Source organism: Poecilia latipinna, unplaced genomic scaffold (assembly GCF_001443285.1).
Source record: "Poecilia latipinna isolate Pla-1442-1.1 unplaced genomic scaffold, P_latipinna-1.0 Scaffold2141, whole genome shotgun sequence".
In the NCBI taxonomy this organism is placed as follows: domain Eukaryota; kingdom Metazoa; phylum Chordata; class Actinopteri; order Cyprinodontiformes; family Poeciliidae; genus Poecilia; species Poecilia latipinna.
This window is the reverse complement of record NW_015114757.1, coordinates 29,545-43,952: the sequence shown is the minus strand read 5'-3', so window position 1 is coordinate 43,952 and position 14,408 is coordinate 29,545. Positions and strand designations below refer to the sequence as shown.

The following is a 14,408-nucleotide window of genomic DNA, read 5'->3' as shown; positions in this document are numbered from 1 at the left end:
GCTGGCCCAAAAAAGGTTGAGAAACACTGGTCTAGAGTCTCTCTTTCACACTGTGCACTAACATCCATCCTGAGAGATTGGATTGTCTCTAGTCTGTGTCAAATAAACAGCATTCTACACACAGTGGGGAAGGGTTTCTCCAGACCACTTTTCAGAGGATTCAGGGATCCTTGTGTCCCAGAATGCATGGCAGCATGCATTTCATTTCATATCACCTCTACCATTTAACATTTTTTCTTTTTATCACTGGACAGTATTCAGAGAAGTGAGTTTAGTTTTGGGTTTTCATTTCATACTGGATTAGAGTCTTTGCAGTCTTAGAACCTGGATTCAGTTCTGTCCACCCGGTGACCTGGTGAATTCCTCCAGGTTCCGAGCGTCTCTCTACCCGTGTCCTGAGACCCCTCAGGAGAGGAAAGAGATGCTGGCTGGAGTCAACAGCCGCATCGAGGACCTCCAAATGGTGAGTTGTTTTCTGTCTTTATAAGTAGAGTTTGTTTAGTCAAATAAATTACAGAAGCAGATGTTCAACTTGAGAGAATATTTAGCAAAAAAACTGAGGTCTTCTGTTTAGCTGAGCTGCTCTTTCCTAAATGACATGTTGTCTCTATTTAAGCATGTTTTTACTAAGTGCACCATGCACAATGACTCCAGCTAATTCACTTTTAGCTCAGTTTTATTACTTTATGTTTGCCAGACAATAGATAAACCTCACCATGAGCAAAGCAGACAGACTGAAGGGTTCTCCAGGAGTTTATCTGCACCTCAACTCCTCTCCAGCCTTTGTTCATACAAGATAATTATCAGAAAGACTTTTGGGTCTCCTTGTTTTACTAGAACTCACTAAACAAAGGAGTAATTCATCAGGAACACTGTGCTGAGAACACCTTTGTTCTGACCTGTTCTCGGTTCTCTTTGATTAAAGGTGGTTTTCAGTGAGTTTATGAAAGTCTCATTGTGTAAAGATGTTTTCTTCTCCACAAGTGAATGGCAGGAAAAAAGCTTGGATTTGGCTGTAGAGGTTAGTCACCTGTGTGTGTGTTACACTCTGCTGTAGAACAGAGCAGGCTTGGATTCAAAGAAAGAAAAAATAAGACATATCTTATGCATTCCAATAACATTATTAAATGGACTGAACTTGTACAGAGCTTTCTCAGTCAGAGTGTTTTACACTCACAGGCCACATTCAGCCACGATGACTCATGGGCACACACGCACACACCGTCCTGATCACTAGGCAACTTGGGGTTAAGAGTCTTGCCCAGGGGCACAGTGGCATGAGACAGGAAGAAGCACATAAAAGCGCCTACACAAGCATGATTGCCTGCACTAAGGCCCTCCTCCTTTCTGACCAGGAGCAATGCACTTCTGTAGGTACAGAGCAGTGGGACAAGGTGGATGAGCTTGATGTTTTGCTACAGATTATCTGTCTCATGCTACACTGTGACAACACAGTAACAGTTTTAACAAATATGTAAAAAACATGTTTTTGTAAAAATGACAAGGTGTAGCTTTACTGACTGTGATGCAGAACCAAGAGAAGGAAGTTATTGAAGAGATTTGCGGAGAATTGTTTTTCATGCTTTATGATAATGTTGGCTGCGACAGACTGGCGACCTGTCCAGGATGTACCCCGCCTCTCGCCCGGAACGCTAGCTGGAGATAGGCACCAGCACCCCTCCCGACCCCACTGAGGGACAAGGGTGTTCAGAAAATGGATGGATGGATGATAATGTTGGTTTTTGTACTGGAAGACTTTATTTAAGCCAATATACAACGTAGTGCACAGGACCAATTTTCTTTTCATGAATATCCCAGCTCTGGTTGTTATGACTACAAGCACAGCAATGTTTCCTTTGCTTATCCTGGAACATCCAGAGCAGAAATTCTGGCAGCTGGTTCTGGTCGGCACTGAAAGCTGTTCTTCCCCGTCCCCTACTGCTTTAGGTTCTGAACCAAACCGAGGACCACCGCCAGCGCGTGCTGCAGGCTGCCTCTAAGACCATGAGGGTGTGGTTCATCAAAGTGAGGAAGATGAAGGCCATCTATCACACCCTGAACCTCTGCAACATTGATGTCACTCAGAAATGTCTGATTGCTGAGGTGTGGTGTCCCGTCTCAGACCTGGACTCCATCCAGTTTGCTCTGCGCAGAGGAACGGTGTGTTGACCTGTTTATTGATTCATTACACAGACATGCACATGCATACACACACAACCCAGGTGTTTCAGCTTCATGTGGGTTACCAGCACTAAACTTCAAGGTTAATAATCCTCATTGAAGTAGCTTCTATTGTAAAGTTGATGAACTACTGAGTTAATCGATTCAAAAGTCTGTTTAATAAAAACAGCATTTCTTATTAGTGTGTCTGAAATTTTTTTTAAAGACTGAAAATGTTCTTTCTATTTTCATTTTCAGAATCATAATATGAGCACTTCAATACAAAAGTCACTGATTCCACTGGACGTATGATTGTTATACTGATCCTGAAAACGAAGGCTTTGTTTGACAGGAGAGGAGCGGCTCCACAGTGCCTTCCATCCTGAACAGGATGCAGACCAAGCAGACTCCACCAACCTTCAACAAGACCAACAAGTTCACATCAGGCTTCCAGAACATTGTTGATGCCTACGGGATCGGGAACTACAGGGAAATAAATCCAGGTTTTTCACAAAATGACTGTCTGCATTCTGAAGCTTGTGTCTGTGCCTGTTTGAATGAAACGAGAGACAATAAGTGTGACTATTTATATGTAGTTAACATAGCTGATTAAAATAGCAGAATCAGGGAAGAGAAAATGCTGTGAAAAAGTATTTGAATCCTTATTAAGTTTTATGATTTCTCTTTTTTTGTTCCACTTTAATATTTCCAGTAGACAAATTTTAATAGCAGCAAAGCATGACCTGAGTTTCACTTTATAATTTAATTTATTTAAGGAAAAACAATCCAAACCAACCAGATCCTTTGTGTAAAATGACTGATAAACCATGAGATAAATTTGACCAACGACATTTATTCAAGTGACACTCGGCCTGAGTATTGTTAGACCATTAAAGTCTTTATATTATATTGACCCTTTCAAACAACATGAAGTAGGCTGAAAGATCAGTAAAGTGATCAAAAGAAATTGAAGAATAGATGAGATTCACTGAGTTGACTTGGTGACTTCACAGTGGGAACCACTGTTCACAGCTGGAGAAACCATGGAACAGTGGAGAACCAAAAGGAATCCAGTGACTCATCCAGGAGGTCCAGAGGACATGAATGTGATGGTCTCCCTCTCTCAGAACCCGAACGGTTTATGATGGAACCATAAGTTCTGCTCTGGGAGAAAACCCCTGAAGGAGAAGATTCGACCACTAGCTGACTGTAGACTCAAGCTCACTCGGTTTCTGCAGCAGCGTAATGACCCAAATCATGTCTGTGTTCCAAAGGCAAATAAATAAATCAAAAATCAAAACAGGACTAAGGACTAAGTTTTGGACTGACCTAGTAAAAGTTTTGACTTAAATAAATTTGAAATTTTGTAGCATGACCTTAGGCAGGCTTGGTGGAAAACCCTCTAATGTGGCTGAATGAAATCATTTCTGCAAAGCGGAGTGAACCAAAATTCCTCCATAGTGACATTAAAGAGTGATCTCTAAGGTTGGGTTGGGGGGAGTTGGTTATTTTCACAGCTCTGTATAATTAACAGGATGTCCTGCCTGTGGGTTAGCTTTGTTGATTGTTTGTGAGCAGAGCTCCCCAGAGGTCAGCGTCCAGTGCTGTTAGGTTTCCCACATGGCCTCTGAAAACCTTCCTGGCCATGAAGATCAAACAGCTTCAGTCCAACCTGCTCCATCAGTACACCATTCCAGAAGAACAGATAACTAAATGTGCTAAATGTTTCACCAAGAGTTTCATGTCAAGTGATTTAGAAATGACTAGATTATTACATCTGGAAGTGGTTTATTTATCATTTTTAATAGTTGTGCTCACAGCAATGTGCATGAAAGTATTGGCACCATAGGAAAATAAATACTGGAATAAATTTCACATTTCAAGTATTAGCTTCTGTACATGTGATTCCAGTTCTGTTTAAATGACTTTACTCATGTACATATATCACCATCATATTATCTAAACTTCACAGTTTAGTTATTGATATAAACACTGACCGTTTCCACCTTTTCCTCTCCTCTGCTGCAGCTCCATACACCATTATCACCTTTCCCTTCCTGTTTGCTGTGATGTTTGGTGATATGGGTCATGGCGTGTTGATGACCGCTGCTGCTCTGTACTTGGTCCTAAGAGAGAGTCGAATCCTCGCACAGAAAAGCGACAACGAGGTACCGCTGCTCAGAAAAACACCAGAAACCCACAACCTGCAGAGAGGCCTTCTAAAGCTGTGCTTTGGGATTGCAGATGTTCAACATGGTTTTCGCTGGTCGCTACATCATCCTTCTGATGGGGATCTTCTCAGTCTACACAGGCATCATCTACAACGACTGCTTCTCCAAGTCTCTGAACATGTTTGGTTCTGGTTGGAGCGTCAGGCCCATGTTCAGTCCTAAAGGAGCCAACTGGTCGTAAGTCAACTGCTCTCTCTGAGCTCTTAATCAGAGTCATTTACACCTTTGGAAACAGTAGATAATCTATGACAGGACCGGCTGTGGCACTGACAAAACAACCCTAAAATAAATAGCTGCATCCTATGACTGCTTCTTATGAAATGATATTGAAAATCTTTTTATATTTGGCACTAAATAAAAACTGTTATAATTTGATTGGTAAAATAGTATGTAAGCCCACAACTGTTATCTTGAAAATACTTTTTATGTGGCCCTCTGAACTCTAGAGAGCCACATAAAAAGCTATACTGGATTTGGCCCCCGGGCCTGAAGTTTGACACAGTTTGCTGTTAATTTGTCCCAGGTCTGAGACCCTTGATGGGAATGCAGTTCTCCAGTTAGATCCAGCTGTCCCTGGGGTCTTCAACGGACCCTATCCTCTTGGGATCGACCCGGTAATCCACTGACACAATTATTAAACCACAAAGTCACACATATTTCATATCTCTCAATACAAAAGGCTGAAACTGCATTGATCTATCCCACATTAATGTATTAACTCATGAGATATAAATTCAGTTTAGGGCTGATGATCATTTTACTAATCGATCATTCTATTGAATATCCTGAAGATTAATTGAATACCCTTTTTATACAATATCACATATACATTGAAAGATCTAAATAACCAAATAATTCAATTTTTAAATAAATAAACATTTTATTGCTTTAACAACATTGGTGAACACAAAGGATGCATAAAAAAAATCCTCTTAACATCAACATGTGAAATGCCCAACCTTTCGTTTGTATGCAGTTAACAATTAATCAATTACTGAATTTGTTGATGATTATTTCAATAGTCCAAATCATCGTTTCAGCCCTACATCAGTTTATCACATGTGCAAACAGCTTAATAATGATAAACAAATATTTTGGATTAAAAAAACGAAGAGCCACGCTGTGTTGTCTTTGCAGATCTGGAATGTTGCTACCAACAAGCTAACTTTCCTGAACTCATTCAAGATGAAGATGTCAGTGATCCTCGGCGTCATCCACATGCTGTTTGGAGTCTCTCTGAGTCTCTTCAACCACCTGTACGATTAACTGAGCTTCACACTCGTGTTTTTCTTTATGAGTAATGTGGGCAACATTAGCTTCATTCGAGTAACTATCCAGCGTAACTTTTGCTTTATTTGTATTATATATGAACTTATTTGTATTATATATGAACAAACTGGGAGCATACTTTTGCTCATACTGCTAAAAGCAGCTAGTTTTAACATATTCTGTACCTACATGGGCTGAAATGCCACTCAGAAAGGAAGAACACACACAAAAAGCAACATTAAAAGGCAGATTATAGTTTGTTGTTTTGCTGCAGGATGGACTGGTGCACTCCCCCCAAAAATGATGTTTTGTTTTAATTCAGGAACAAACATGTTGAAATTTTTTGTCACATTTTAAGACTTTAAATGTTGTACAATTCCACCAAATTTGCTACAAAGTGGCCGAAGGACAACAGAATCAGTGTTTTGGATTGTCTTCACAAAGTCCTGATCTCAGTCGCAGAGAAAATGCTAGTGTGCAGAGCTGAGAAGGTGTGTGTGTGTGTGTGCGCGCGTGCGTGCGTGCGTGCGTGTGTGTGTGTGTAACAAACCAGACCTACTTCCACCAGTTCTATCTGGAGAAAATGAATGGAAACTTCTGATTTCTTCTGAAAAACTGGGAAAAAAATCAATAAAAAAACAACCCTAAATATTTTGACATTTAGCAGATAGAAATAATTTAGTTAATCCTAGATGACCTAAAACAGAAAAATCTTAGTCAGAAGAAAAAAGATTCTATCTTTTTACACAGTGGACATACATATTTAGTACCTTTTGCAGTTCTCTGATGTTGACAATGTTCTTCTCCAACTTGCTGCTCTGCAGGTACTTTAAGAAGCCTCTGAACATCTTCCTGGGCTTCATCCCTGAAATAGTCTTCATGTCCAGTCTGTTTGGTTACCTCATCCTGCTCATCTTCTACAAGTGGACCGCATATGATGCCTTCACCTCTAAAGATGCCCCAAGCCTGCTCATCCACTTCATCAACATGTGTCTGTTTAACTACAATGACCCAACCAACAAACCTCTCTATGCGGGCCAGGTTCTCCTCCCAGACCCACCCCTGATCCTAACCCTCCTCACTTTTACTTCACCTTTCTGACATGCAATGTAAACTAAAGGATTTGATCATCAGCTATAAGTGGCAGGTTTAGAGAACAGTTCTCAAGAAATTATATTATAATACAGTTTATTTAAGTATGTAAATTTCATAAAAAATATTTTTTACTTATCTACTGAAACTGTCACTATGTTGTGACTGTTTATGAGACAGATAATTTGTGAAAGAAAATGGAGCTCCCCTTCCTTCTCCCTGTGCTAGCTAGAAACAACCAATCAGCCAGGAGGAGGGTCTTAGTGCTGTCAATAATCCTCATCTTGTCTTCCCTATTTATTCTCTGCTACACTGCAGCTAGCATAGCTAGTCATTAATGCTAAGGCTATTAGCAGACGGTATGATTGACAGCACTAAGACCCGCCTCTTGGCTCTGATTGGTAGCTTTTGGATCTGGTTAGAGTCGCCATTTTTGACGTGGGGTCTGCTGCTGACTCTGCTCTGCCTCCACTGCAGATGGGGATCCAGGTCCTGCTGGTGCTCATTGCCCTGGCCTGTGTTCCCTGTATGCTGATAGTAAAGACCATGGTGCTCCGGCGTCAGCACCTGTGGAAACGGCATCTGGTAAGTGACCCTTGCCCCACCCATGTCTTCCAACTAAATGTAATGCTTTACTGTCAATTTGACCTTTCTCACCCTTTTGTTGTCATTCATTTTAATACACGTTGTTTCGTATAAAGTGAATTGTTGTGTTGCTGTAAAAATATGTAAAGCCTGCCTTCTGAATAAGCCCATTGTTTGATAGAAGAAAAGTTTTTGTCAGAGGCGACTGGGCTGTCCTCAGTCTGACCATCTGCTCATTTCAGTTTGTCCTTCAGACTTGAACAGATATGAAAAGTTTATAAATTAAATAAATGTTTCTACTCCATGTTGGAAAGCAACAGAATATTCACCATTTTCCTCCATGTTCACTAGAACACATGATCCGAACTGTTCACTTTGAATTAGTCAAAAATTGCTGACTCTCACACATTCAATACATTTTAGGTAGTTTGTATTACAGTCATATTCAATAAATGACAATATTATTTTTCAGTATCTCCACCACAAATGATGGAAATTTATTTCTTTGCTTTATGATGATTGTTTTGCTTACAGCCAGTGAAAACTAAATAATTTAATAACAATGCAAAAATATGGTCTTAATGAAAAATGAACTCAGTGTAATTTCTTGAATATGCCCGTATGATCTTTGTTTCTGATATGGAATGTTCAAAAATCATTTTATAACTTCTCCAATGGAAACTTTATCCTTTCAGTAAACAAAAAAAAATCATGTCACTTTTTCATTTATTTGTCATATCTCTGAAGGTTTCCCTTATTTCTGTGACCATTCCTACTCTCCAGCATTCTCAGCAGCAGGTAGAGCAGAAGCTGTTCTATTATTTCTAATCTGAGAAAGAAGGTCCTCACCAACACGATGGTGTCTCCATCAGAGGTCACCAGGAGATATCTGCCTCTTTTGCCTGGGAACAATATGTTTTGTTCACTTGATCAGGATTCTGTTCCCAGGGCAGAGACACTGACTGCTGATACTGCTTCTGTTCTGTCCTTGTCTTCCATACTTTCTCTCATGAACTACACTATTTGGCTGTTTACATGTAAGAATTTTCATTACTATTGTCCCGTTTATGCAAATTGTTACATTTGCATAAATAAAATGGATGCATCATCCATTCGAGTTTGGAATGAAATTACATGTTGCCTTTTAAAAATGATGATGCAACTTAACATTCTCTTGTTTTTTTTAAAGGGTGGTCTGCTTACAGATCCTTTCTGTATTTGTCTTGTCTCACTGTTTGGCCATCCTGTTTCATGTAAACTGAGGACAAAGAGTTCCTTCTAAGGCTTGCTTTATGCTAGACACAGCTCTTGTGGCTTTTGTATCTAGTCACAGAAGAGGGAAGAAACCCCTGCAGAGAATCTAGAGCAGTCTTTAGAGCAAACAGGGGTGTCCTCATCATGCACCGGACTCACCCAACAGGGCACGCAGAAGTTCGGAGGGGTGCGGGTGGGCAATGGACCCACGGAGGACGAGGCTGGCATCATGGACCACGACCAGCTCTCCCAGCACTCCGACGAAGGAGACGAGGTGAGCTCCTTTCACCACATGCAAATTGTTTGGATGGAAAATTAAAAGATTTATTGGCATTGCAGCCTGTCACATTACACCATGTGGTATTACAAATGGGCAACAGTGCTTGTTTTGTCTGAGATATATTTGTGTAGTAAATCACATTTTTGTTGTTTTGCAACGGGGGTTTAGCTGGAAACATGTTAAAGGAAGATATGCGAGGCAGAGGCGGATGACAGAGAGATTTTCCATTGCAGAAACATAAACAAGATGTTTTTCTGGGAGCTAGCTGGAGGGATTTCTGAATATAACACGCTCATTCTGAAGGATTCTGTTTTAGATGCACACAAACTTAGATGCCAAACTAACTGCATTTTTAAAGAGGCATTCAACACAACTCTCATGATATATGGATATTAATGTATTTACCATCAACCCAATCCTTCCTGCCATAAATACTTTGCAAGGAAGCATCGACTTTAGGTCTGGATTTTGAGGAGAAATGCTTTAAAGTTGTCTAAATCACATATTTTTTATTACATTTGTTATGCTGTATATTTCTCCTGTTGGACTGGGAAATTTGTTTTTAATATTTGACACATAATCAGTCATGAGTGATATAGAATCAGTGAGGTATAGTCTGAACTACAGCAGTTAGAAATCCCCAGTCAGGTTGTGTGGATCACATGGTTTTGTCCTTGAATTCCTGCCCTAATCTTTTCCTTTTCCTTACTTTCAAGCACTCAGAAGAAGAACCGGTGAGAGCTCCAGCTTTGCATCTTCTTAGCATGTCTGAAAGCTGCCTCGCCCAGTTTGATTTACTACTTCCAAATTCCATTCTGTCTTCTGAACGTGCATTATTAGCTCATATGTAGTCTTTTCCTTGCGAGTGCGGTTCTCTGTGCCAGGCATGCATGTGTTGGTAATTATGAATGTGTATGTTTGAGCATGGAACTCGTAAGTTTACTGATCTATAAAAACTGGGCAAACACAGGCAAGTCTGGATTCAGAGTTCACTCTGGATTTTTCCGTACTCTCCATCTTTAAAACCAGAAAGAGAAAAAGAAAGCTGAAACTTTAATAAATCCATCCTAACGTCTTCCCACTACTCTGTAAATAAATCACACCACTTTGTTTTGGTCACTATTATTACTGTTTTGTTCTCATTTGCCATTCCTCCTCCAGCAAGAAGGAGGAACTGCCTCTGTGAACTCTGTTTTTAAAAGTCAAAGGACAAAAGAAAACTTTGTAAAGAGGAAGCCAAGTAGGTTCCAAACCCACGTCAACAATGTTAAGCAGACCAATGGCCTCCAGTGTTTCCCTCTTCCTGCTGCTTTGAAACAGGAAAGGATAGTCCTGGTTGGGGATGGAAAGAACACAGGGAATGTGTTGACCCGTCAGGATACAATAGCTGTGATCCTGCTGAAGAAAATTATGAAATGAAACCAAACAAACTGCTTCGCTTTGCTTCCAGCTCCATTACATCTAAATCTCCACTCAAATGAAATTATAGCTACTTTTTACTTTTTAGGGTACTAATAACTTAAAAATATATCAATTTTAATACAGTGATACAGTCCTACTTTTCTTATATAAATGTTGGATTACTTCTGAAGGCCTCCACTTTCTCCTCCTGAACAGAGGAATGTTCTCTCTTCCAGCGATGCAAGAACTCAAGAACTGCAATCCTGATTTTGGAGTTCTTGCAGGTTTTTCTTTTTCTTGCGTCTGTCAGAGAAATATGAAGTTAGGGTGCTGCAGTGGGAGAAACCTCCTAGCAGCTCTGAATGCGACTTCTTGTGAAGTATGAAATGTACTGTCCAGAAAGCCGTTGTTCTTGTTGCTGCAGCAGAGAGGATTCACTATGACAGCCTGTGGAGTACAGAACGTATTGGACCTTTCGTAAAACCAGTGATGCACCTTTCTCTGGCTACAAATATCACTGGAAAAGCTCCAAATAACTGTGTGTTACATGGAAAATACTGTATTTATTTTTCCGACAGTATTTTAACTGTTGCAAAAATACTGTCTTTTACTCAGCATAGAAATAGTTTGAGGTAAAGCTTTCAGTATGAGCCAGAAGAAGAGGCAACCTTTTCTGAGATGCTATGTGCTAGGTGACGTTCTGCTTCCTCCTGTGCAGTTTAACTTTGGTGATGTGGCCGTCCATCAGGCCATCCACACCATAGAGTACTGTCTGGGTTGCATCTCCAACACGGCCTCCTATCTGCGCCTCTGGGCCCTTAGCCTTGCCCACGCACGTGAGTGACACCCTGTGATCGAACAGCTGGGCTGTAACAGAACAGAACTCACTCACTGTAAGATGTTTCATGTCCTGGTGCTAACATGACTGTATTGTGTCTGCAGAGCTGTCTGAGGTGCTCTGGTCTATGGTGATGCACCTGGGTCTGTCCTCTCGCAGTGGAGGCGGCTTCTTTGGCCTGTCAATCATCTTCTCTGCTTTCGCCACTCTCACTGTTTGCATCCTGCTCATCATGGAGGGCCTGTCAGCTTTCCTGCATGCCCTGCGCCTGCACTGGTCAGTACACACATGGACAGAGCAAAACACAAAGGCTTAAATGTTTTACACATACTGAAGAGACATGTTGCTTATGGAGCAGCAATAGCTGTGTGTTAGGAGTGATCATATCACACACAACATTCAAACACACATCAGTTCTGATCAAGCATTTGTTCATCTCTAAAGCACTTTGTGTTCTACCTAACTGCATAAAAAGTGTTTTATGAATAAAGTTTGATTGAAGTATCATTTCTAAGATAACCTCTGCCAGTTCCACTGCCTTGCATTCACATGAGGAATGTTAATGATGAGATACTATGGAGTTAGTTTATAACAGGAATCCAGGACAGGCCAGGAGCTCCATCATCTCCTGGTACCACCAGCTCACCACTAACCACCCGGTACCAGAGAGGGTGGATGAATGATAGGGAGGATCATTACAGCATACCAACCCTGTGAGGTCCAGCTGGGCCATAACAGTGAAAACTTGTGGAGTAAATGCGTCAGTATCTTTGGAATAGTAAAAGATACAACCAGATATATATTCACATTCAACACTGGAGGAGAGAGGGCTGTGGTGAATGTGTTTGGGTCAATTGTGGCTCTAGTGTAGCACTTTGACTGGTCAGCATGACAACAAAAGGACCATAAACTGTCAAAACCAACTAGCATCAATGCAGGGAGTCACTCTGTTTTATTATAATTTTGCTTAAATTATTTGCTTTTTTAAATCAAACTGATAATAATTTGATTTAATATGGAATCATTTATTTCATTGTAGATGTAACTGAAAGCTCACCGTCTGTTGCAGCAGGGTTCTTTCATCCTTAAAGCTGTTTTCACAAAGATGACTGAATGGAAATGTGTTGATACAAAGCCGCAGTCAGTGACCAGTCTGCCTTTCACACTCACTGCTGAGGAACTCTCTCCGACACAGAGACACACACAAATACACACCTAGTAGAGTCCGTTTTCCACCTCCCCAGCTGTGGAGAGAAGCAGATAGAGGGATCTCTTATTTCTGTCCTCTCTTTAAGTGTTGCCCTCTGAGCGCTCTGGCTGGCCAAATATTTGCCACAACTGGGAGACATTCCTGGGCACTCCCTTTGCCGACCGAGGCCAAGATGCAGCTCCTGTTGGAACACACTTTGACTTTTCCCTCTTGAAATGAAGTCATCCAGCCCTGTCCTCGCCTGGGAGTAGGATGCAGATTTATGTGTTGAGGTTTATGTGACAACTCAGACTGATTGACCATTGGGAAAATACACCAGGTTCTATTTAAATAAAACGTTTATCTTTTTTTTTTTATTGACAAAAAAAGCTTGAAATGGAAATGGAGAGCCACCTAGAACGCAAACTACTTAACAAACAAGACTCTAGATGTGCTTAAACCAGACAGTCAGGTCTTCACTCCTCTAAACATTCATGCTTTATCACTAATGTATGCTCTTTTAAGCATTTACTTTATATTAATTAGACTTGATTTAACTTTAATATGTTGAACAAATATGTTTACTGCCTGGTCTTTTCCCCTCAGGGTGGAGTTCCAGAACAAGTTCTACACAGGTCAGGGCTTCAAGTTTGTCCCCTTCTCATTTGAGAGCATCCTGGAGGGGCGTTTCGATGACTGACCCGGTCCAGGCCCGTCCACAGTGCAGTCACAGTCCCCAGCCAGCCCACTCTGCTTTGTCAATGTGTTTGTCTGCATAAGACCTACTGCGGCTCTCTGTCTCCCTCTAGTGGCATCTAGTAAATCAGTGTTATGCATGAGATGTAACAGTCCTTCTGAAGACATTTCCAGCGTGCTGCCTTCACATGGAAATAATGAGTTGTTGTTTCTGTCATCCTTAGTCGTAAAATGCCAGCCTTCCTTCATTTTACTTTTATCTTTCATGATGAGTCATGTTTGTGTTGAGAGAACGTCTGAATCACTCTGTTTTATTTTGTTTTCCCAGTTCAGAGTTAACAGATAGGGCTCTAGAAAGGAGCCTGAGTAATGTTTGAGTTTTTAAACCGCCTCAGCATTTCACCTCATTTCCAGTATAATGAATGGATGAGTGTTCACTGACTAACACTCAGTCAAATCAGTCAAAAGTTCTGAGCTTAGAATTATAAGTTAAGTTAAAAGCTAAAGACAAGTTAAAAGTTGAAACCAAAAGATTTGAAAATTTCTTTTCAGCATGTTCCAGGCCTGGATATGTGTGGAAAAAGAAAATAAGTGTATGGAAAAGTATTTATTTATTTGCTGTCTTAATTTTTTCTCATATATTCTGCCTTGTTCCTTGCTTCTGTCCTTTCTTTTCATTCACAGGAAGAAAGGAAGAATGTCCTTTCTTCCTCTCTCCTTCCCTCTATCTCTTCCTTATGCTCTTACTTCCCCATGTTTTGTTCTTTCTCTCTCTTGTCCTTTTTCTTTCCTTCCTTGTGCCCTATGTCCCTTCATTTTTCCTGTTTTCTTCTTATATTTGTCTCCTTTCTTCCTCTCTTGTGGCCCTCATTCTCTCCTTCCCTATGTATTTCCCTTCTTTTTGCCTTTCTTTTATGGTTGGTTCCTTCCTTCAGTTATAGAAAATCATCTCAAATTATTTGACAAAAAAAAAAAAAATTATCTTCTCACAATCATCCTATTACTGTAATTCATATCAAGATTGTGGATTGTATCCTATTTGGGTGTAAAAAAAATCAGAGATTATCTTTAAATGTGGGACTGATTTGCTCAGTCTAGAAAACTGAATCAAGCTGTTCCTGTTGATGTACTGTGGTTTCTGATGTTCATGTCTGACCTGTGTGAACTCTGTGGTTAATTAAAGATGGAGTGTTCAAACAACAGCTGCATGAGATCTTTTTTAAAATGTCCTCAGCGACACAGACTGAACTTGATGTCAGAAAATAGCCCTGTTTGTGGCCAATCAACAGAACTTGGTGGTGACTCAAGGTAGGAAACATCGAATCCATGAGGTCTAAGTTTTAATAAGTAATCTTCTGCTCTGCTTCAGAGCTCTATGCTGAGCACAGTCTCATTTTTAGGTCTATAGGCAGC

At 40.5% G+C, this 14,408-nt stretch overlaps 1 protein-coding gene across 6 annotated transcripts in view; it reads left to right on the top strand.

Annotated features, from left to right (window-relative positions):
- LOC106936425 (V-type proton ATPase 116 kDa subunit a isoform 1-like) overlaps positions 1-14,197 on the top strand; it is a 33,107-nt gene extending 18,910 nt beyond the window's left edge. For 3 of the 6 annotated variants that reach the window (XM_015017426.1, XM_015017427.1, XM_015017428.1), the window contains exons 9-22: positions 370-463; positions 1,948-2,160; positions 2,513-2,663; positions 4,189-4,328; positions 4,405-4,568; positions 4,915-5,005; positions 5,529-5,647; positions 6,485-6,701; positions 7,230-7,337; positions 8,665-8,865; positions 9,588-9,605; positions 10,991-11,108; positions 11,215-11,386; positions 12,906-14,197. In XM_015017426.1, the coding sequence (XP_014872912.1) occupies positions 370-463; positions 1,948-2,160; positions 2,513-2,663; positions 4,189-4,328; positions 4,405-4,568; positions 4,915-5,005; positions 5,529-5,647; positions 6,485-6,701; positions 7,230-7,337; positions 8,665-8,865; positions 9,588-9,605; positions 10,991-11,108; positions 11,215-11,386; positions 12,906-12,999 (1,900 nt within the window). In that variant the 3' untranslated portion in view covers positions 13,000-14,197. The remainder of the gene's footprint in view (positions 1-369; positions 464-1,947; positions 2,161-2,512; positions 2,664-4,188; positions 4,329-4,404; positions 4,569-4,914; positions 5,006-5,528; positions 5,648-6,484; positions 6,702-7,229; positions 7,338-8,664; positions 8,866-9,587; positions 9,606-10,990; positions 11,109-11,214; positions 11,387-12,905) is intronic. The other 3 variants (XM_015017431.1, XM_015017432.1, XM_015017430.1) reach the window with 3 other exon arrangements.
- The last annotated feature ends 211 nt before the right edge of the window (positions 14,198-14,408 follow it).